This window comes from Chaetodon trifascialis, chromosome 9, assembly GCF_039877785.1.
Source record: "Chaetodon trifascialis isolate fChaTrf1 chromosome 9, fChaTrf1.hap1, whole genome shotgun sequence".
Taxonomy (NCBI): Eukaryota; Metazoa; Chordata; class Actinopteri; order Chaetodontiformes; family Chaetodontidae; genus Chaetodon; species Chaetodon trifascialis.
The window spans coordinates 17,981,614-18,005,199 of NC_092064.1; the positions used below are offsets into that span (position 1 = coordinate 17,981,614).

General features: G+C 41.5%; 1 protein-coding gene across 5 annotated transcripts; it reads right to left on the reverse strand.

Annotated features, from left to right (window-relative positions):
- Positions 1-11,407: 11,407 nt before the first annotated feature.
- Positions 11,408-23,410, reverse strand: pde9ac (phosphodiesterase 9ac). 5 transcript variants are annotated; one of them, XM_070970133.1, is made up of 20 exons: positions 21,778-23,410; positions 21,193-21,365; positions 19,696-19,766; positions 19,416-19,493; positions 19,041-19,084; positions 18,581-18,635; positions 18,253-18,323; positions 18,045-18,132; positions 17,866-17,947; positions 17,685-17,759; positions 17,506-17,592; positions 17,216-17,320; positions 16,937-17,019; positions 16,509-16,665; positions 16,286-16,399; positions 15,928-16,032; positions 15,697-15,825; positions 15,516-15,611; positions 14,182-14,258; positions 11,408-13,363 (listed from the first exon to the last, which is right to left on the reverse strand). In XM_070970133.1, exons 2-19 carry the CDS (start codon positions 21,259-21,261, stop codon positions 14,214-14,216), a joined length of 1,554 nt encoding a protein of 517 aa, XP_070826234.1. In that variant the 5' UTR covers positions 21,262-21,365; positions 21,778-23,410; the 3' UTR covers positions 11,408-13,363; positions 14,182-14,213. The 5 variants fall into 5 exon arrangements, with proteins under 5 accessions (XP_070826234.1, XP_070826233.1, XP_070826231.1 ...); XM_070970132.1 differs by having other exon boundaries at positions 21,765-23,318; XM_070970130.1 differs by having other exon boundaries at positions 14,182-14,264; positions 21,765-23,318.
- Positions 23,411-23,586: the final 176 nt, after the last annotated feature.

A 23,586-nucleotide genomic window follows, 5' to 3' on the forward strand; every position in this document is an offset into this window, starting at 1 on the left:
GAGCGCAGCGATGGTAGTAAACTCTTAAAGCCATACCACCCTCTGAACACTCTGCCCATCCCCCTCAAGGCCTCATGTGATCCCCCTGCACTCCTGCAAGTAGGCTGAACTAATATTACCACCAACAATTATAACAAAGGTGTTGTTAGGATTTGCAAATCATAGCTTTGTGGATGTTGTTCTTGCCATAGGGATAAATAAAAGGCTGGGCTAAAGTGTAACCTGCAGCTGGTCGGGCTCAAAGGGCAAACAATAACAAGCAGCTGAAAAAAGATATCTTGGGAAACATTTAGCTTATTAGAGTTTTATTATGGTAGATAAGTTTACAGTAAGTTTGAAATCATGTCATAGATTTGTTTGAATCTGTCATCTTATGCTTGGTTTCACTCTTCTAAAATATCCTTTTGGCGTAGTGGCTTCTATTTGCATCACAGATGTGTGAAATTACTGTGAAAATCAGCACTACCACCTACAGCCTCATGAGGAAAACGTGGATGTAGGATATTATATTAATATTATATGAGATAATAACCAGTTTTAATAACAAAGATGAAGATAAAGTTTGCTTTTGTGATATCACATGGCACTCATTGTATCTGTCTAATCCCTCTAATGCCCATCATGTTCATGAATTCAGCTCTGATGCCCTCTGAAATAAATCTATCGGGTAATTATTGCCTTCGATGACAACATTGGTTGATTAACAGGTTCCACCTGAAGGTAAAAATGCAGTCCCTCCTTTATCCTCCTGACGTGTGTAATTTGATTTTATTATGTCCTGAAGGGAAACCTCAACAATCTTGAAGTGAGAGCTCACAAACACAGAAAAGAACCTTGAAGAAGAAGAAGAGCAACAGTGAACAGTAGATTATCACTCTGTGTGTGTGTGTGTGTGTGTGTGTGTGTGTGTGTGTGTGTGTGTGTGTGTGTGTGTGTGTGTGTGTGTGTGTTGCAAAAGGGAAGGTGACATCCCTGCACTAAACCACCTGAGTGGTTGTGTTATCTCTGCTGGCCGACGCATCGCACTCTGGGTGGGCCGAGCCCCGGGCTGGTGACCCCCAGTGCGGCAGGACTTGAGTGCTGCTGAGACCAAGAGGTGGTCGCTCCAGTGAAGGGGAAAGCAAACAGAGAGGCTATAAAGCAGAGCAAACATTGTTAGCTGGGCCTGGCAAACCAAACTGGGCCCTGGACCCCGATAGGCTGGAGGTCAGGCAAACACACCCCTTTGTGTTGTGAGTTTAGTCCTCGAGTATTCTCAGGCTACATCTTAGTTGGAGCGCTTAAATAGCTGAGGATTAAAGTTCGGGACAAGAGGAGGTGATGGGACGTGATTCACCAATCTCAATAGTTTATTACCTTCTGCGCTGTCAGGAAACAAGTAACTCCACAGTTCATTGTTGTGATCGGGAGCAACAATAAATTTGCAGCTTCATTCAAAAATCCCATGCTGTACACACACACATACACGCACAGCAGTCCAAAGTGCAGTAACTCCATGAGGCTGTTTGCCTGCAGTGACTCAGGCAGATGGCAAAGACAGACACAAGCTACAGTGTGCACAGGGTGTTTATGATTAACTAGCAATTGCGATGGCCTGCAGTAATTATGGACACGAGCAGTATATGGTTAACCACGTCAGTACTTTACCTCACTGACCCTTTTTAAAAAGTGGGCCATAGATAAGAAATATCTGTTTATTCGGTGTATTGTTAAGGAGAAGCAAAAGTGAAAATCACGTAGCGACTCTGAGGATAAGATTTTGAGACACAATAGAGTCTAAATTTCATCATCTTTCTCTCACTGCTTGCTTAATTTCCTTGCATCGTTATCCACGATAGTCTGTTGAATGTTCCAGCTGAAATGCAGGGAAGCTGTTTGCACTCCTAAAGGCAAAACCTGTGAAATAGACACCACAGACTCTGGTCAGACTCTGTGTTTGCTTTTTCAGTCTAACAACACTGCAGAGGTTTCTTTATCTGAACACATGTAATCTTGTCATCGTCCTGCAGCTGGAACGAAGTAACTAATCCAATTCATACCTCGTCGCTTTGTATTTTAAAAGAGCAAAGACAGGAAAGTGCAGATAAAGAGTTGTGTCTTTACATGTTTGAGCAGAATCCATTTAGATCTTCTTGAAGGCCTCAAATGAATTAAAATAAATACAGTAAAGCATGTGGCATTGAGAATATCCAATAAAAACAACAATGTTGGATCTAATGTTTAGTCCATACCACTGGGTTGTAAAGTAGTCCTTGAATGCTGCAAAACACACACTTCCACTGTTACTGTTGAAAATGTGAAGTATTTGGACCCTTTGATGAGGGACAACTGTGCTTATTTGTGAGGTATTCGGCTTTGACTACAGCCAGGGTGCTAATACTGCATTCCAGTGTGTGTATGTGTTTGTGTGTGTGCATGTGTGTGGACTTGCACAGTTAGCTTAAGACTGTTGCATTTGACAGGAGATTTGTGCCACCCAGATAGAGCTTTTCACCAAAACAGCAATTTTTGCCGGCGAGCTGAAGAAAAAGCCGGACCCTTCTGCATTTCCCTGGGTTTGTCAGATTCTAAATAAATGCAGTATCTTGGATTAAGACTGTAGTCCCCAACATTGCTTTCATAATACAGCCTGAAAACTCCAGATACAGAAAGACAATATTTGCACTGTGGCTTGATCGCCATCACATGCAGCCAACCAGTAATACCCGCTAATACTCCCTGAAAAGGCATAATATTTTCCTCCATAATGGTCTGCTTGAACAAAGTATTCAGAGGTAATCAGAAAGCCTCCCAAATGTTTCACCTCTGCAGCACTGCAGGATGAGGACAGCCAGTGGGAGAGAGCCAAGCGCTGTGGTTGATCTAGTTGATCCCTCCTCCAGACAGATGCCAGAAGTGTTTGTGTGTGCATATGTGTGCGTGTGCATGCACTCTGAGAATGTGTACAGTATTTACACAAGGATTGCAGGAGCTGAAATCAAGCTGCTCTCTGGTCCTCTGATGATATTTTCAAATCTTTGCTCCCCTTCTTTTCTTCCCTCTAACTGCTTGTCCTACAGTGTGGTGGGGCAGCGCTGGCGCTCTGTGAGCTCCCTGCTGTAGGCTGACTGAGGAGATATCCCCTTACACATGTGGGGCTCAGGGGCCAGAGTAACCCTTTTGGAGCACAGGCTCGCATGGAGGAGAAGAGAGTGGGGGAATGAGCTGCATGATTGTGGGGAGACAAGAAGCTAGAGGCAAGCTGAGGTTTTATATAGCGAGAGAGCACATTTCATACCAAGGGGAAACATAATGTGCTTTGCTTGAAGCTTAAGAAGAAAGAGGTAATATTAGCTGCAGTAATTGTAATGATAATAGTAATTCACGTCAAACACACAGGAGGACGGCTGAAACAAAACAAAAAAAGGAAGCGTTTTACAAGAAATGAGAGGCTGGAAGTGGAGGAGTGGAACTGTCTTTAAGTACAAATTAGAGCTGCTTGTACTTAGTATTTCCATTTCATGCTACTTTAAACTTCTGCTGTTTCAGAGGGAAATAGTGCACTTTTCACTCCACTACGTTTATTTGACAGGCTACTTTACACATTAACATTTTACATACAGCATAGCATATGATCAACACCTTAAATAACTACTAGTGATCATAGCATAGCATGTGATCTAGAATATGATGCACTGTTTAAGATTGAACTGGAACAGTGGATGAAATAGTTAAAATTAGCTCCACCTCCACCAGCTGATGGCAACTTACACATTAATGCATCGGTAAAAGCTATCCAATAATAGGCCTACGTATAAGAATATGACACACACTCACCATTTTCAAGCATTATGAGTACTTTTACTTTTTATACTTTACGTAATGACGCTAACAGACTTGTTCTTACATTAAACGACAATTTCAGTTTAGGACTTTTGCTTGTAATAGAATAAATTTATGATTTATGATTATTCCATTAGGAATAAAGGATCTGTAATCTATCTCCATCACTGGACTCTGGGCACATTTCAGGTCCTTTTCCAGCATTTAGAAATAAAAAAAATCACCAAAGAGAAGAGAGGAGAGTTTACCAGCAAGGTCATTTGTTTTATTGTTTGATGAACTTTGGTTACGTAATCCCAAGTACACAAATGTTTGCATGCTGTTTAATGATTCTACATTATTTCGTATTACTCACTGCCCGAGTGGCTACCAGATGTTCCTTTGTCATCGCTCATGGGGGCACAGTTCAAAGGAAAAAACATGGTGAAATAACAGAGGAGGGATCATTTAACCCTTCCCTCTCCAAGAAAAGCATCACACCCGCACAAATGGCTCCCCATCCCACACAATCACTTATATTACAAAAGAATTCCATGGAAATTCCCATAAAGTTAATGACAGAGAGAAAGAGAGGGGGAAAGAAAGAGCAGGACATACAGAAGGGAAAAAAAGGTCCTTTTGAATGGTAAAAAATAAATAAACATGTTTGGGCTTATAGCTGGGAGCGTTAAACCCCACAGTGAGAATCTTTCCTGGCAGAGTCCCAGCAGGAGATGAAAGACAATCCCACTTTAAACACATGCGTAGGAACGTATCATTTATCTGTCCCCATTATGGGAGGTCAAAGCTGTTATGATCTAATAGATGAGGTGGAGCTACTTCTTTCTTTCTCGAGAAGTCATATACAAATAGTCTGAGCATCCACCGTGTGAGCTCATGGTAATTATAGAACACAAGCCTTCACGCTGCCTGTGTGTACACATCTGACAAACCTTAATGTTCTTCTTGCAAACATAAATACACCCATCTTCAGGAGCGCCGAACAGAAATGAGTATACTGTCGGTGAGTAAATGTGGAGCTTCCAGGTAGATGATACTTGGCCAAGAGTCTCCAGCAAGTCCCCCTTCATCCGATGGTGTTGATTAAAGTCTTGGTTCTGAGGAAGCACATGACTCAGAAAACATCTGTTCAGAATGCAGGGAAGATCTCTTTGGTATTTAATTAATCAAACTCCTGGCTTGCTGGGGTTAAAGTGGAAATTACTGCAAATTCTGTGTGTGTGGGGGAGGGGGGGGTGGGAGTGGGGGGGTGGGGGGGTGGGGCTGGGAGTCATCCAGAGGTGAATCATTATTTCTTTAGCAGTTAAACCTCCATTCATATCTGATACTTGCTCATATGTCAAAACATTTTACTCTGTTCATATGCTGATTTATTAATTAAATGTAACACTGATGAAAGCTGTGGGTATAATACACATGTTCAGCAGTGCGTCTATTATGGGGTACAGTGTCATTGTCCTCTCCACAAAAATAAAACAGGCTCATATTTTCACGATTAATTGATAGTGGTTGAGTTGAGAAGAGGCGGCTTTATGTATACTGAAGGAGACACATGGCTGTCCACGGCCTCCACAGGGCATCCAGTGGAGTTGATAGCAGTGAAAAGGAGTTCAGTTCAGGGTGATTGGTTCTTCTTGATAGGGTAGAAGAAAAAGCAAAACGTTGCAGAGAGAAGCAGCCAGTTTGAGCCAACATTGCCAACCAGGAGTCCTGAGCTGCTGTGGGCTGTGAGTGACTCTCAGTCAGTTGTGAGCAACAGTGTAAAGGGAATTCTGACTGCCAACGTGGCTCAACATCGGATTCAAATTGTCTAACATAAACTAAGAGGAAGCAACAGAAACGAGATCATGTGAGTGCTGTGCAAGTGTTTCTCAACTCAAGTGCTTTCGGCCACAGAAGGCAGCTATTTCCAACGAAAACCCTCTAAAACCCAACTGTGTGCTACATGTCCCGCACCAAACGGCAGACGGACAAAGTTAGCAATTAACTGGTGAACATAGTGGAGCATTTAGGATCTTAAGAGCCTCATAATCCCAGCAGTAGTTGGTGGGGACCAAAACAGAGCTTGTTTACAGCTCATTTCTGACGCCCCCACCTGGCCAGTTAGTTATTGCAGGTTTAAGTAAAGTTCATCTTCCAGGTTTGTGTCGCTGTAGCCATTTAATGAGGAATGACCACCAATGTGGTCATTTCTGAAGCTATGATTTTACCCTGTGTTACAAGTCTTTCAATAACCACAGTGTGGCCATGGAATGATATAAGAACCGTTTTCATCGCCATTATAATAATGGAAAGCTCAGAAAATAATCTTTTTAATAGTGATTGGCATCACTTAAAGCAAACCCTAACCCAGTTCCACTCTAGCCCCATTCCATTACCCAGACTGAGATTACTGAGGGAAGACTTTAAGGTACTTTCTGCTCGTGGCCTTTTTTTTGTAACCGTACTCCATATGTCCATCTGCCATTAGGCCTGCTATTCACACAGATAAGAGGTCAGTGTAATTGCCATGTGGCCCGGCAGTCACGGCATGGCTGCTGATGTTCTGCCAGCACACAATCAAGATGCCTGCTTCAGATTATCACGCTGTAAACAAACTGATGCGGGCCTCTCCCTCACTGAATTGTCAGGCCTCTTTCATGGGCTGGGATTAGCATTTCCAACTGTCAGCTGCCAGACTGGGCTGCCTGCTTCCCTCTTTACATCCTGAATAAATGTGCCTCCAACAAAAGAAGCAGATAAACAAAAATACAAATCCGAGCCAATCAGCCCTCCATGAGAACATGAACTGATGAACATTTGTAATTATTTATGGGTCTGATGCTGAATCTACGCACATTTCTGGTTCTCTCGTGGCCTATTTGACTGGATGAACTATTAATTTTACTGCTTCTCCCGAGAAAAACAGCAAACCAGTAAAATGTCTTTTTTTGGATGTCTGTAAATGGTAAATGGGGGAAAACATTTTTTATGACAGTGATCCCTTTGTTTTTTTGTCTGCACACTTTCATTAAACTACGGAAACACAGCACTGTAAAATGATTCCACCTGATTCAAAATATACAAAATCTTAAAGCATGAAGAAATAACCACAGAGGCTGTGACATTATACCGTATTTTGTTGTACAGAGTTGAAATGGAAGAAAACATGTCCCTAAAGTTTCACAACAGACATGACAGCTTGTCCAAATATCTCTCCATGTCTCAATTCTTGTTGATTGCATTCCTCTAATATTTGCTTTAAACCAGTGAACTCCTGTCTGTTGGATAGGGGGGGTAGGTGGATATTTAATGTCTGTCTGTTGACCTTTCCAACCACAAAGCACAAAATCTGTATAAAGTTCAGCTTCTTTCACAACACTGACCAAAAAACACCATCACATTTCAGCAAAAACAGTCAAACAGCTTAAGGGAAGCCATTCTTGGACAACACGCATCACCAGCAGTAACTAAAGGAGGGGTCTTGCCTGCATGAGGCAGCTGAGAAAGCCAAGGAAACTAACTAAACGATGCTGGTATTCAGGAAATGGATACTTGAGCTGAGATAGCCTCTATGTGCTCAGCTCTTTGGAAATCAGATCTTTCAATATTTACTTAAGCCAGTGCTGCCTTTGATAGTTTAACACTGCAGTGACCTAAAAGAGAACAAACTCTAAGGAGTGCTGTGGACGTGCGATATCATGATGGATGATCATGGCACATGTGTGCACACAGGTAGCTGCAATGCAAAATACATAGAAAAAAAAAGTTTTGAAACATTGAAAAGCCACTGCAATTTCTAGGCTGTAACACCTGAAAGTGGCACATAGCGTGTTCAGGTGAGACATGCTGATCTAGAATGAAATTACTTTAAAGAATGAGACCAATTCTATCGTCCAAACCAAAAATTTAAATCATTTCAAAATCTTGTGGCATTACAATAAATTTACAATTTCTTTAAAGTGTAGGAAGCCCTCTGTTTCTCCCTTCAGTGAGTCGTATTCTGCTGATTCATTCTTAGGTTTAAGACCTGTTTTATCAGGATGTAGCGCAGGTGTCTCAGAGCCCTGTGGCTGAGTGTGTGAGGTCTTCCTACCTGTTAACACCTGCAGGGCCTTTAAATCATTTTTTGTGAGTTTTTGGATTGGGTAATTCTCCTGACTAGAACAAAAACATTAACAAGGATATTTCAAGGAAAGTGAGAGGTGGAGGATCAGTTCAAGAGGCAGTTATTTGTAACTGCCACAGTGGATGTGTTTTCTAAGAGAGAAAGAAAAGAAAAACAGTTGTTTTGGTGCCTAGATTTACGCCGTCTGACACTGCTCTTTGTTTCCTCTGCCACAAAACAGTCGTTGACATAAAAGTGCATGAGCAGAATTTAGGGTTAGCTCTCGCTTGTGACCTTTGGCTTCTCACCATTCTTGGCATGGATGTAACTGTTTTCAGTAAATTTAGCCTGTGTCCTCACAGTGCAGTGCTCACACAAGCAACTAGGCATTCTTGGATGTGGGAGTCGGGGGAATTGGACGTCCCTCATGATTTAGCTGCCTCTTCCACAGGCATGGCTTTGTCTGCATGCGTGTTTGCTCACGTGAAACAGGTCTGGGCTTCGCTGCTGTCTGGTCAGCAGAGAAAAGGCCTGTGTGGCTGACTTCTTCCCCTGAACAACGTCCCAGTCTAATCTTTGGTCCGACCACAGATAAATGGAGAATTGCATGTGTTTACATAGACTTGGCAGCTTACGCGTACAGATTGCTGTAAAAACTGCCAGACAAGCTGTAAGTACACAATGAAGAACAGATTAATGGACACTAAGGTAATAAAACAGGTAGTACTACAGTCAGGATTTATTCCACACCATGTGTTTTGTATTTGACCACGCTTCCCATGAAACTAGGCCATGGATCATCCGCGGCTTCCTGCTGCAAGACTTCAGTTTTGGAAAGCTTGCTGACAGCACACACACACACACACACACACACACACACACACACACACACACACACACACACACACACACACACACACACACACACACACACACACACACACACAAAATGCCCTTTTACCTCAGTGTATGCTGGGAGGAATTCTCCACGGTGCGTCAGTGCGTTCTGACCGGGAAAAGCAGCGAGTAAGAAAAGGAGAAAAAATGGGAGGAAATAGAAAATGACATTTTCCTCAGCGACGGCCAAAAGTCTTAACTACACCTGTAAATCTATCTCTTTTAATGAGAAGTTTGCAGAACTCACATGAAGTTAAAAGAGGTTCCAAGATGCCTTTTGGGTGGTAGAACACATGAGAGAAAGGGTTTGCATTCAGCACAATCCATTTCTTTTCCCATTAACATATGCCTGCCTTTACTACGGTCAAGTCAAAACAGGCTCGTGGCACCGCACAAACATTTACAGGACAATAACCCTGCAGCAGACAGTGGGTGCTTTTTCTCTGTGCCGCTTTGCAAACTGAACGTTTTATCAGTTTTGATCAGCATTCCTGTAATCGTCTTTCTCACATGCTTTGTACCTGATAAGATGCGATAGAACTTTTGTTGGATCAAATTACCTTTCGGTTTCTTAAAGTGTTTAAAATTTTCTCCTGGCTCAGACTCAGGACTTGTTAGACCACCAGTGCAGTTCTGTGATCCACGATTTGGAGATCAGTTACAGCTGTGGGTGGTACCTGCACAGTTCATATAGAGAATGTGCATCTCTGCAAATGACAATGCTCATAACATTTGACAGCTTTTAATAAAGGTGGAGGGATTTCCAAAGGACTGTCAATATTGATAATTCATTAAATCAAACTCTGAAACTCTGAATTCGACCCGTAAAATCTTGGTTTCACCAAAAGTTAAAAGACTAAATGTCCCTCCGCCTCTGCTGCTTTAATTCTGACATTTCACTTTTTAATGTTTCTTGTGAGTCTCCCAACATAATGGAAGTGCAATACCAAATCACTGGAGCACCCCTTTAAGCAGCAGATCTTTAAGGAACGTCAAAGAACCTCTAAAAGCTTCTCTGGCAGATGGTTTCGCTGATGGCAGTGCTCAGCCATTATTTCTCCTGTGAGCCAATGGAAATGACAACATGTGCCACAAGCTACTGGCCTGTCTAATGGAAACAATATGTGAGGATGATGACATATCATCAAACTACATGACCAATTTCTTATGTTTTACCCTCACAGTTGAGCATTTCTACAGTTGCATGCATGTTACTATAATAGGTAAATGAAACTACTGTCATCTTGACTCGAATTTGCATGCATCATGTACCGAACCCCTGATCAAATATCACTGCAAAAGTGTCACACCTTCCTTTGCATGCTCAGGTCCAATATCGTGCAAACACTTGCTCTTTTAACCACCATCAAGGTGCTTTTGTGGCAGATACAATATTCACTTTCACATCATCAGACAGGCCCATTGAAGTATTGTGGCAGTTAAACATGACGTGACACCCATCCTCAAAATGAAGCGAATGGCTAAAGGGTTTTAGATATCAGTTACCTTAATTAGTGTTGCGCTCATGAAAACATTCAACAGTCTACTGAGTCAGAAGCTAGCAGGCTGGGTGGAAGCGCAAGCTGAGCGAGTACTCTTTTGATGAAGGGACTGAATAAAATTAAGCATTTCAACAAACCTTCTGCATTTGATTTTCATAAACAAGCAAGACGCTAGTATAGTAGAATGAGTGCACATTGTCTGAACTTGCCACTAAGACACTTGCAGTGTTTTTATCATTAGCCATGCAGCAAAGCACTGCATAGTATCGTTTTATGATAAGACAGCATGTTGCTTCATCAAAGCGTCCCTGCAGGCAAATGTCAATACACTCTGTCACGCTATGCGGAGAAGGTGTTGGGTAATTATGTTCATTGAAACAACACTCGTACTCAAACATGTTGACTTTCTCTCAACTCATCTCCAATGGTAACACGTGGTCCAATGTTTTCTTTTTTTTATTGCATTGAGATCATCACCGGGTATGATTGCTGTGGTATGCACACACACACTTTATCAAATTAAAGCTACAGACATGACAGATGAAATTAAGTCATACTTGATTTTGGAATGAATGAACAAACAAAATTAAACAAAAATATGCACCTCAAGGAGAGCCTCTGGTGAGTCATAGTGGGCGTTACACTGTAATATTAATATGATTTCATCAGAGAGATGTAGGTGGTATTTGTTGTGTGTGAGAGAGCCAACAGCTAAGGCAATAATAACCGTGGAGTAATTGACGACATATTGCCCCCCACCACCACCACCAATAAAAACACTGTGGTGTAGCTGGAGGAAAACCACCTTGATCTGATATGGCTCAAAGGGAAGCTACGGAGCGAGAGAGGGGAGTGGTGCGGGCTGAGATAAGTGGCACCTTTGGGTGGTGCACGACAGGATATCTAGTCATATTTCAGCGCGCTGACTGTCTTCTAGTCCTCAAGGCTAAAAGATGGCAATAAAATGTATCTCATTCAGGATGATGAGAAAGGGAAGCTGCAGATGACTGGAAGGTCTGCACGACAATTCATGCAAACACCATGCAGCCTTAAAATTTAACTGTGAATAAGTCTGTTTTTTTTTTTTGTTTTTTTTTCCAAGCATTAAGTTTCTGGTATGATGTGGTGTTGACATTACATCCCATACATACACATATCTTATAGACAGGAAGCATTAATTTACTTAAAACGATGTATGATTGTTATGTTTTTAACATTCAAGTATCCCACAGTAGGAGGAAAGGAGGAGGATCACTTAATGTGGGGAAATCACGCTTGCGTTCATATTCTTGTCTTCATAATAACTGCACAAAGATGTTATTATAAACTGAATCCAATAAGTGCATTGTGCACATTTGATTAAAAGAGACAGTTGGAGTGATGTGTTATGGTCTTTGTGCATTAACAGTATGTGTCAGCGATGTGACAAAACAATCCCAGCTCTCGCTTCGTTTTAAAGCTTTTTCATTATCTTTGTACCTCATGGGCTTCATCAGCAACTAGAGTTTGCTTAACTGTAATGGATATCTGTTGTTGTGAGAGCCCAGAGGCTGCTGTGTGTTCGAAAAAGATTCACAAGTCTTGCATTTGAAAATGGCTGAAATCATCAGATCAACAGCTGCTGAACATAGAAAACACACACACACACAAAAACATTTATTTAGGCCTAATTAGAAATTAAGGTTATTTTTAGAGCAAACAGACTCCTAAAAACATGGAAAATCCATGATAATAGGTAATTAACGAAAAAATGTTCTGTGCTGCAGGCGTTCAATGCTCAATATAACACCCACAATTCAATAACCAATGAAAGAGCCCTTATCTAAATAAAAAAACCCTCCTCTTCGGGAAGAAGAGAGAATGGGGTTGGAAAATAATCAGATTCTTGTAGAGCGGGTTAAATATGAATTACAGTACAGACTTTTTGGCTCACTGACATGGGTTGATAAGATAATTGACTGTCACTCTCTGGGTCTCCTCCACTGCTGTGTAATGTTAGATGTGCACATTTTCTGAATTCATTGCTATATATGTGACGAGGGCTGCCAGCTGTCGATCACTGGCCTTAGAGTGAGCCTGCCGTGTTGCACAGCCATGTTTCTGCAGTTGCCCAGAAAGAACAAGCCGAATACTTACTGTAGAGAGCGTCATTTGTTTTGCTGTCTTAGCAGCCACTGTCGGTTTTCCTACATGTTCGGAAGGGGAGAGTGAGGTGAGAGCTATTCAGTTGGTTGCAATCTGCAAACTCACCACTAGATGCCTCTAAATCATACACATTGGTCCTTTAAGATAGAAGACACTGATATGTGTGTTGTGTAACCTTTATATATAAAGACTCACAGGGTGTGACAGATGAACAAACATACAAATGACAGTTTTAAAAGTATTGTGAGATATTAACACTTTTTTACAGGACAAACTGTGTAACACCTTACATATATGCCTCTATGTGGCTTTATTTTATGAAAAAGTGTTTAAGGATACACGTAGACTTGTGATGGTTATAAGAAATGCTCATTGTGTATGAACAAGTGTGTGTGGCATTGAACACCTAGTGGACCATAACAATCAAAACTTATTGCTACAGCGAGGTGAGAACACCCCAATTTGGTGCATTTTATTTTTTCTACTGGAAAAATTGGGGAAAAAATGTTCGCGCCTTGAAGTCCACGAAGCCTATTCTGCAGCCACCGTATATGTTTAAAATGCATGATAACCAATCTTAAAAGAGGTTTTAAGTATATTTTTTGGAGAAACTGGTCCTTCAAACTCTCGAGGCGCTATGAAATGAGAAAAGTGGGGAGAGCAACATAAACACCATAAATATACAGCGAGGTCACAAGGTCCCTCTCTGTTACATCCAGTGCAAAAGTCTAAGTCAAAGTTCAAGACATGCCACCATGACGCCTAAGATTAGCTCAGTATGTAGTCAAGCAGTCTTTTCTCTCCCTCCTGATCCATCTGTTGTCTTCAGAATGCAGCGCAGAACATCTTCACTGAGGCCTCAGTCACATTTTTAAAAGTCCTTCCTGAATTTGATCACAAACGAGGACCCCTGCAATAAAATAAGAGCCTGGATTAGGCAGAGAGGAGCAGCAGGATGTTAAAGAGGAAAGACAGAGATTAAAACTAAGTTTAAAAAATGACTCATTGACTGAGAACCGTGCCTAAATCAGCACGAACCACACCTGGCCACCAAAAGGCTGTGTGGCTGTTGACCACCATAGATAAAAGCTATTGGAAGGTGCCTTAGAGCTATGAGTGAGATTTGGATTCCCTGTGTGGGAAGTCAAAGTTTACTCAGGGTCTAGTGGCAACTTTACTCTACTTCTGTGGAAAAGTGAAACGACAGAAAGGAGGTTGTAGTTTCTGTATCTGGTCACTGTAAAAAAAAAAAAAAAAAAAAAAAGTAACATGGTGTTTAAGAAGGAAGCAAATGAGCGACAGTTTCACCACTTTGTTTTCAGCTGTGACAGCAAAATGAACTAAGTCATATATATAAATGAACTTTAAGATTTTTGTGGGGTTTCCTCCATTCTCTTTTCTTTCTTTCTCATAAGCCTTTGAACTTCTCTTTCACTTGCCAAGAATTTCTCAAGCTGAACCAATTTAGCTTGAGCCGACTAAACAGGATTACTCCCTTGGTTTTCCTTTTTGTGAGTAAGTTGATATGAACTCCTTGGCGTTCACTTAGGAGGCGAATCCAAAGTGATGAAAGTGCTGCACATTCACAAAGGTCTGGCTTTTGTAGAGTGAATTCAGTGCAGAGGAGAGCTGCTGTGGAGAGGTCAGAGAGAGGCAGAGACAGAGAGCACTCATGACACTAACACTAAACACTAAAGCACAACCAGAGAGTCAGTTGCTTTTACTTACACAGATACCACTGCACTCATTCACTGCACAGCTTACTTCTTCTTCCCGCCTAATGACATATTTTCAGTTTTTTTCTTCTGTGCCTCATTGAACAAAAGACACACCTTTATGTTAGCAAGTGGTTTGATGGGTGTGTACAAGCATGTGTGTGTGACCCCGCCCATGTGAAACAAATTGCATGACTGATGATATGCTTGGTAGCTCCAGGTGAAAAGCTTAAATGATAATGTGTAGATTGACTTGGATTTGTTCTCTGCATGCCTCCTTCTCACAACAGGAAACCTGCAATCCTGCCGTTGCTTAAATTGCTTACACATTACTGTAAGTATCATCAAGGCTGGACTGACAGTGTGCTCCAAGCTAAATGTAATGTAGCATGTCCACACAGGCACAATGACATGTTTGTGACCTTGCAGAAGTGGCATTAATGCCTGTAATGACCGCATCCCCTTTGGTCACATCATGAAATTTTCACTGTATGATTGTGGACACAAAAAACATCATAGTGACAGTTACCGTATACTCTGAACCAAAAAGGAAGAGTTTCATTCAAAACCAGTTTCATTCATTAATTTCTCATGTTTTTATGGCAGAAATTTATAGTGGTTATGAACAGGACTATTTCTTAGATGGGACCAGTAGCTTCTTGCACTCTCTGTCGGTTGCCTCAAGGGTCTAAAGATGGATGGTGTCATACACTCCACAAATTCTTAAGCATTTTAGGTGAATTTGTGATTGAAAGTCAGTGAAAACTGACTTGATTTGGCTTGTCTGCAAGTGGTCAGAGCCAAGGAATAGTTATAAAAATGGTGAGTTGTTGTTTGTATATGTCTATTTTTGTATGCATTCAAAAAAGATAAAATGTGGTAATAAGTGAGCTTGAGAGGTGCTGGACAGAGCCAGGCTAGCTGTTTCTGCCCTTTCCCAGCTTCTGGCTAGAGCTATAACAAACAAGTATAATAATGGCATTGATCCTCTCATCCACAAACTATTGGCAGCTTTACAATATCCACACAGTTCATGTAATAGCCACAGCGGCCGGCTGGTTAATGAAGGGAGGTCATAGAAAGTGTATGTCGAGTATGCAAGTGTTAACCTTGGAATGACGTGTGTCTGTATGTGTCTGTTATAGCAGTCTGGCTCATATCAAAGTGAGTCTGGCTTAGCTACAATTTACTTACTTCACATGTCAGGTGACTGGCAACATAGATAGATAGATAGATAGATAGATAGATAGATAGATAGATAGATAGATAGATAGATAGATAGATAGATAGATAGATAGATAGATAGATAGATAGATAGATAGATAGATAGAACAGAATAAGTCCTACCTCTGTCATGGCATCATCAATCTGTTTCAGCTCCTCATAGTGGTCACGGGAGTCCCTCAGAGGTTGAACCATGATCTCCTCTATCTGAGGGAAAAGCTGTTGGACACCACAGTAAGAGCATTATAAGTTAATTGTGTGTGTGTGTCTATAAAGGAGCACGTCTGTGCACACATTGTCCTACCTTCATGACAGTCTCAAACATTGGGATGAGGACAAACTTGATGAATCCAATCTGAGCAGTGGGTTTGGTGACTTTATCTCTGTCCATGAAGGGAGCCACCGGGAGACCCTCAGATTTCTCCCTGTCACTCTGGGAAGCACATAAGTGGAAATATGCTGCTATTGCTCTCAATGTACTTTTCCCTTCATCTGAGCTGACGTGGAGTTATGTGAATGCTTTGGTTGAGCTCACCTGCATGAAGTACTCCTCCAGTAGGCAGTCCACCCATGGCTCAGCTACCTCAGTCGGCCTCACTTCGTTGGAAATATCACAGCACTTGATCAAAACCATCTTCAGCTGAAAACACAAACACACGCACATGAACAAACATACATGCAACGCCCAGCCGTGACACAGAAAACACAGGATAAAGAAGCCTATTCATCATCAGCACACACAACCCTGCCTGCCTTCTTCACTTACTCTAATACAATCCATTTCTGCTGATTGAAGCATGCTTAACAGGTGAAGGCCTGCTTGTGTGGAGGTCACATCTCACAGTAACAGGGGGAGATGTGAGGTGACCTTGTAAGGCTTAATGTATACATACACATGTCACATGCTCTTCGTTGGTGAAGTCAAAGTTGTCCACTTTTTGCTTGAAAGAGTCCAATATCTCCCCATGTCTGGCCATGTCGGTGGCTAGAATGAGGGTGATAATTGCCTGGAAACATAAGACCAGACTGTTTGAGACGTTTGCATGATATTTACTACTTATGTAACAAGACTGATGTAGGATTAAGAGAAGGCTAATGAGAGTTTCACATGCACACCTGTCGGATCTGTTTGAATGCCTCAGGATCCACATTTGCAAAGATATTGCACTCAGGAAGAGAAAGGATCTGGAAGGCCACAGCACAGTGATGGTTCTCCAGAGGAGATATGTCGTTGTAGCGCACTGCCAGCTCTGTCCGGGCATTGATCTGGTACCTGATAGATGGATGACATGGGTGAATGGACTGACTGACTGTATATTCTCTCAAATCTTCCCTGATAAGAGAGTTCCTTGCCTGCCCAAAACTCAGACAACATGATAATCTGAATCGGTGTGTTTTCATACCTGAACTCTCTCCAAGCTGAACTAGTTTCACACTTCATTGACAACTGTGTTGTGCCGAGGGTGTCAAAACATGCTGGGGTCAATGGGCATCTGCATTGCTCTATCTGTCAACACCCCTACAGGCAGAATAGTGAGTCTTACGTGTTGTTGTAGCCAGGGTGGTCCAGGTCATGACACACTGCAGCTGTCATCAGAATTCCCATATCGGTGAGAGTCAGCTTCTCCTGGACAACAGCGTGAATGAATGGTTTTGCTAAATGTCTGGTATAGAACTGAATTTATTGGTATTGCAAAGACAGATGGTTCTATCTTTAAAAATACATCTTGCAAGAAACAGTGTTTAATTGTTCAGAACCTAATATCATTTTGCAAAAGTTCACTTGATTTTTTTGCATACATACACACAAACATGCACCATACCTGTAGGTTGCAGAGGTGGATCATGCCATACATCATCTGACTAACGCAGAAGCAGTGGCGAAAGTTGTGGAAAGGGTTGTTGCGGTAGTTCTCCTGAATCGCCAACTAAAGACAAGAGAATGACAGCCATGCACCCTTTGATCATCACTTTGTAGTCAGTGTCAGAGTGCTGAGACTACTCTTTGCAACACCTCTGCTTTTTAGGTGAATGCTTGTTTGAGATCTGCACCATGTGCATTGAGGTATATAGTGTATCCATGTGCTCGCTTGTCCTCTAGTGCTATCTTTACCAGCCAGCGTTTGAGCGTGATGGGGTTCATGTTGAATTCCTTCACCAGTCCCAAGTCATGGTACATATACTCCAAACAGCTTAGCATCTGCAGCCACAAAGGAGAAGAAAGAAAATTCAGACATCAGTCATCTGGATACCGGAATGGGGGTGAGTTACAGAGATGCAACATCAACAAACCTCGTTATGTTCCCAGTGCCAGACATCGAATGTTGGCTTCTTGAGTGCCTCAATGGTCTCCTGAGATAGTGTGTACTGCATACGCCAGATAAATAGAGCCATCAGGACTTCAGACACTACAGAGATTTATGAAGCTAGCTTTGTTTAATAGTAATAAAGACATTAGTCCCAGAGGACATACCTTTGGGTAATTGGGGACATCTCGTCTAGGAGTGACCTTCTTCCCATCATCTGAGAAGTTGTATTTACATGGACAGTTTACTCTGAATTTTAAAGGAAAGAAGTCCAGAAGAAGGTCATTTGACATTGATTTAACATGATTTGCTTTCCACTGATGTCTCGCTGTATTCTTCATCTCACCTGCCACCACCTCTTGAAGTCATCTCATCTCGTAGCTTCTTCAGATCATTTTTGCACTTCTCAATCTCCACCACCTTCAAGCCCTCCACTGCGACAAGATGACAAGACACATCACATTTCGGCTTCACTCGCTGGATTTCATGCTTTATTTACATCTCAGCTTGTATTGCTTATATCCTTAAACCACTCGGTCAGCAGTGCCACTTACGTTCAACTCTCTTCTCCAGCATTGCTAGCCTGTTGGTGACTTCAGTCTTCAACTCGTTGATACGAAAGGCTCTGTGAGAGGAAGGAGGAATATAACATAAGAGGTTGACATGTATTTCACATGGTTCAGCAAGACTATAATGGGCCCTACAAAATAAATGATGAATGTGAAAGAGCTTGTTGTCTGATTTAGCGTGCCCCTATGGGTTGCAGCATGTATTATCACTGAAAGTCGCAGGTGTCAGGTATGTGTGTGAGGTATGTCTGAGGGCGGGGAAGAACGGGCTTCATCCATAACATAACATAACATAACTAACTGAGGGGTTTACCTGCTGAACTGCTCAGCCACCTGGGACAGCACATTCTGAAACATGTCCTCCTTCTCTGCAGACATAAATGCACTCCTGGTAAACCATTGTGAACAGCAGTCGCATTGTCAAGTCTGGTATTTGCATGCTCATGTTTGCTTTCACTGTAGCTGTGTTGTTTGGTGCATGGATGCATGTGAGATCCCCAGAAACTGCCCTGACTGTGTGGGAAAGGTCAGCATGCAGTATTAGCTAGAAAACATGTAGTCAAGAAATCAGCTCTGTGTGCGAGTGTGCTGAAAATATTTTTGTTGTCTTGTGATTGTCTATTAAGCTTTCTCTGATGACATGTAATTATTCAATACTATGTAATTTAGCTTTGGCAGCAGCGTAACCTGAACATTCATGCCAATGAAGCCTGTTTGAACTGAACTGAACTCTCCTTTAGTGAAGCAGAATAAAGCTGTTGCTGACAGCTTACCTCCGAGCTGTCCAGTAGACAGAGGGACAACTTTGTACAGTGAGCTGTGAGGAAAGGAGGAGCAGTCATTATTTCTAACTCTTGACATCAGCTTAACAATTTCTTTGCATTTTTTTTTTCTCAGAGATTTGTGGTTAAGGGAACAATCACACCACGAGGCTAATTTAGTAGGCTTGCTGTTATGTAACAGCTACTAAATGAACCTTGTGGAGGGATTGTCTTGCCAGCTGCTGTTTCCAAGGGGAAAAAAAGAAATCTCATCCTCAATTTATAATGAGCTTCTAAAAAAAGCCAGATTTTGTAAAAGATGGCATATGTGAGATGTAATTACGTGATTCTGTAGAAATACAATATGATAATAATAGGGTGTGTTACTTTGGAGAGTTGGTGGGCATGGTGGGATCTATGGAGACCAAGGTGCCCTCTGGGTCCACCATCATGATGGCAGTGTTCCTGCAGTGAGACGATGAAAGGAAAAGTGGAAAAAGTAGAAATACAGTTTATATTGATTAATATTCGAAACTCTTTCCCAAACTGTCTTTTGAAAATGTAAAAATGTGATAAAAAATAGGTATATGTTGCATTATCCCTGTTTCTACAGTACTATGCTGTAATCTCCACGTGAACAGATAAATGACCAAACAAAACAACAAACCTGGGAATGTTAGATGAGGAACACAAAAGCTCCTTGATGTCACATGGACTGCAGTGCCGACTGAACACCACCTGCGAGGAAAACACAGGACTTTTATTGGTTCCTAGAATCAAATGCAATGCTCATTTTGTATTAATTTTCATACATGTGATGGAAATGAGGTTACATAGCAGTGCTATTAATTATCATGTCACATGACACGGTGCAATTTGTGTCTGCATGGTTTCAAGAGGCACACCTGCACACAAACAGCTGCTGTGGTTTTGATATAAGGCCTCAGTGTTCTGACAGGGCAGGAGGGTTATCAAATGTCATGTGTTTTTTAGACAAGCCAGTCACATGAGAATGCAAAGTAAGGGTCAGTGAAAAGGACAGCTGGAGTTAAGGAGGTCTCGAAGAAAACAACATCATCCCCGTCTGTCACGCAATCAGCCCAGTTTACAAGACGAAGTAAAGGACATGTGCAGAGGGAGGGTGCAGATACCCTGTGCAAAATCTGCGATCTTCCATCTTGAAGGGAGCAGGTGTAGCAGACAAACATTCAGTCTCAGGCCGTGGGCTCGGGGCTCTTCAACAGACATGTGTCATCGCCAGCTCTCTACTTGAAGCACTCTACATCACCAGATCAGCAAGCGCCGCATTATCTGTATCTGAGTATGTTTGGAACGCTGGAACATGAAACTCGAGCCCGGAACCATTTGTCACGACTGGCAAAATGATCACTAAGCTGCTGCCCTGCTGTAATAAGCTGAAATAGATCAGTGTTAGGCCTTATTTTGTCTTTTTTGGTATCACCACTGATTAATAGCTTAACTGCTGCTTCTGGAAACTTGAACTGAAGAATAAGATCTAAATCCATACTTTTGCTCGTAAACCCCAGAGCCATGAGGCAGCAGGAATTAATGCTGATGTGTAAGCCATTAACAACAGGTGTTTGGTTCTGTTAGTAACACCTGTAAAGCAAACTGCTCTGCATCACCGCTTAATTTTAGCTCCTCCTCAGGTGACGTTAGTCCGCTGGGAATGCCAGCTATGTGAGTGGAATTATTTAATTGCCATAATTAAACTTTATTAGGGTTGGTTTTTTAATTAAACCCATTATTAAATGTCTAAATGCCTTAAATTGAATAAGCAAATCGATCAATGAATGATAAAATTTTCCTGGATAAGTCCCGACTGTGAAGATCTTTTGGATTGTATTGCCTAAACAATGTAATTGATTTTCTGCAATTAGATACCTAATACACCATGTTTACATTATAGACATAGCTTTGAAATAAACTTTATGTTAACATTTAACATTTTTTGAGCCATTGAAATATTAAATCTGTATATGTTTCCATTCATGCCCAATCCTATTTAATATGTTACACAAATAATGAAAAGGAAAATGTCTCATCACACATGATCTCACCTTGATCTGTTAGTCTGATTTTATGGTGCAAATAGTAGAAAAGATGCAAGAAAATATAATATTTCCACAGGAGCCGGACCCACCTTTTGCACTTTCCCATCCACATCCAGGTAAATGGTTTTGGGGGCATAGGAGGAGGAGCTTGAGCCCATGTTGGCGTCCCTCTCCTCTCTTACACACCCGCAGAGATTTTGGCTTGGAGCCCTGATCGACGAACCTGCAGAGCCGACAACCAGGGTCTTTATACGCTGAGCCGCTAGGATAACAAATAGGTGGAGAACACACATGTTTTCAGTACATTCATGCATATGATGCCTGATAAAAACGATAAATCATGACGTAAAGTGAGAATAATCATCAACAACAGCTGACCATGCTCAGTTTAACAACTGTCAAATTACATGATTTCTTATGCAAGAAAGTAAAAAGTAAGAAAAAACAAATAATAAGAATACAAATGCTAAAACATGATCACAGAAAATGTAAACTCATCTATAAAAATTGCTAAACAAACTGGTCATTACATGTATTATTTTCCATAGCACACAGCCAATTACCACAATGCTAAAATGGTAAAACATCCACTTTCAAATAAAATCGGAAAACACAATTACAAGTATCGTACAGTTTTAGAAAATCACAAGAAACAGCAGACCTGCTGAACTCACAGCGTCAGCGATGCAGCTTCCCCTGTGGAGACTGGAGGTAATGTCCCTGGTGCTGAGGATGCAGCTGACTCACTTCCAGACACAAACGCACATATGCAAAGGGAGAGCTTCAGGGGGGAGGAGAGAGAGAACTGAATGATGGAGAAGCTGAGGAAGGGTATGTGCAAGGGAGCCAGAGGGGTATGAAGCAGCATGCATATCACTAGCAGTCTGACTGGTTGCCAGGGGACTGTTACTATGGAAGAAAAAAGAGACAACCCTAACATCTTAAGTGGTGTGGAGCTCTTACCTGCACTGCTCACAAACTGCTTATCTGCATAGTCTGATTCACTGTAAAAACATATCAGCCTTATGGCTTCATCAGATACTGAACATAAATAGTTTACCACACAGATATCAGATTGAAACCTGGCTGGAGAATTATATTATACCTGTGCTCTCCTGAAAACAGCAGTTCTTACAGGCCCAAAAGGCATGTGGTGCTCAAACAAAACACTGATTAGAGCACTCAATGATAGCTGGAAAAATTAAATCTCATCAGGGGGGACTCCACCTCTGAGCAAGGTGGGCCTTGATTTCAAGTGTGGCCGCTGAGCGCTGCAGTTGTATGTACATATGTGTGACTGTGTCTTATGTTTACTTCAAATGTATTTGTTTGTTTTCTATCAGTGTGTATGTGTGTGTGTGTGTGTGTGTGTATGTGTGTGTGTGTCCTGTGCACTCACCCACTCCGTTGTTGAGAACACGTCTAGCAGATGGTTTGGTCAGATGAATTAAGCAGGGCACTTGAGGACATTTTGAAGTGTGTTTTATTTTTATCAACAATTTACAACCGCTAAAGTGGAGGATTAAATAAATACGAATCAAAGAGGAGGATATTTCAGACCATGTAAACCAGGTCTGACTTGTCTTGATGCATTTTATTTGTCATGCTAATCTTATTTTTATGCCCCAAAATTAAAAATGTATTTAAATTTGTACATCACATTAAAATACATTTAATCCACAAGATCACAGTGGTGGAAGAAATACTTGCACCTGTAAAGCAAAAGTACAAATATACTAATGGAAAAATACTTACTTACTTGTATCAACAGTAACAGTACTTGTACCTGTGTAAAAGCATTTTACTGTTGTAGCTGGCTGAGGTGGGGTTAGTTTCAACCACTTTATATACAGTGAGACAGATATATTAATCTATACAGATATATGAAATGTGGCAAGGGGCCCCAAATAAACACTGCTGTGAGGAACCAAAAAAACCAGTGGTTCCCAACACTGGTTTAATATTTAACATTGCGTCATATTGCATTATTTCTATCTATCTATCTATCTATCTATCTATCTATCTATCTATCTATCTATCTATCTATCTATCTATCTATCTATCTATCTATCTATCTATCTATCTATCTATCTATCTATCTATCTATCTATCTATCTATCTATCTTCTTTTGCTGTCAATTAACCTAAACAAAGACCATAGGCAGTCTATGGGGAACTACCTGTTATGAGCCTCTGCGGGTCCTGACCTAGACACAAAAGGTTGGATAAGAGCTTTCCAACAATAAAGTCACCTTCCTCTCTGGGGAATTTCACATCAACAGGCTGGTGTCACAAGTGAGAAGGCTCGACCAGGCAGCAGGAGGAGGTAATTAATTAGGGATGAAGAGCATCATACATCATCTCAATTGAAAGGCCACCTACTCCCCTCACACGGACACACACACAGGTACAGTACCGCATGCACACAGATGTGATCCGGCTCCCCAGAGTCTAATTACTGCCTTGGCTTCCAAGCCAAGACA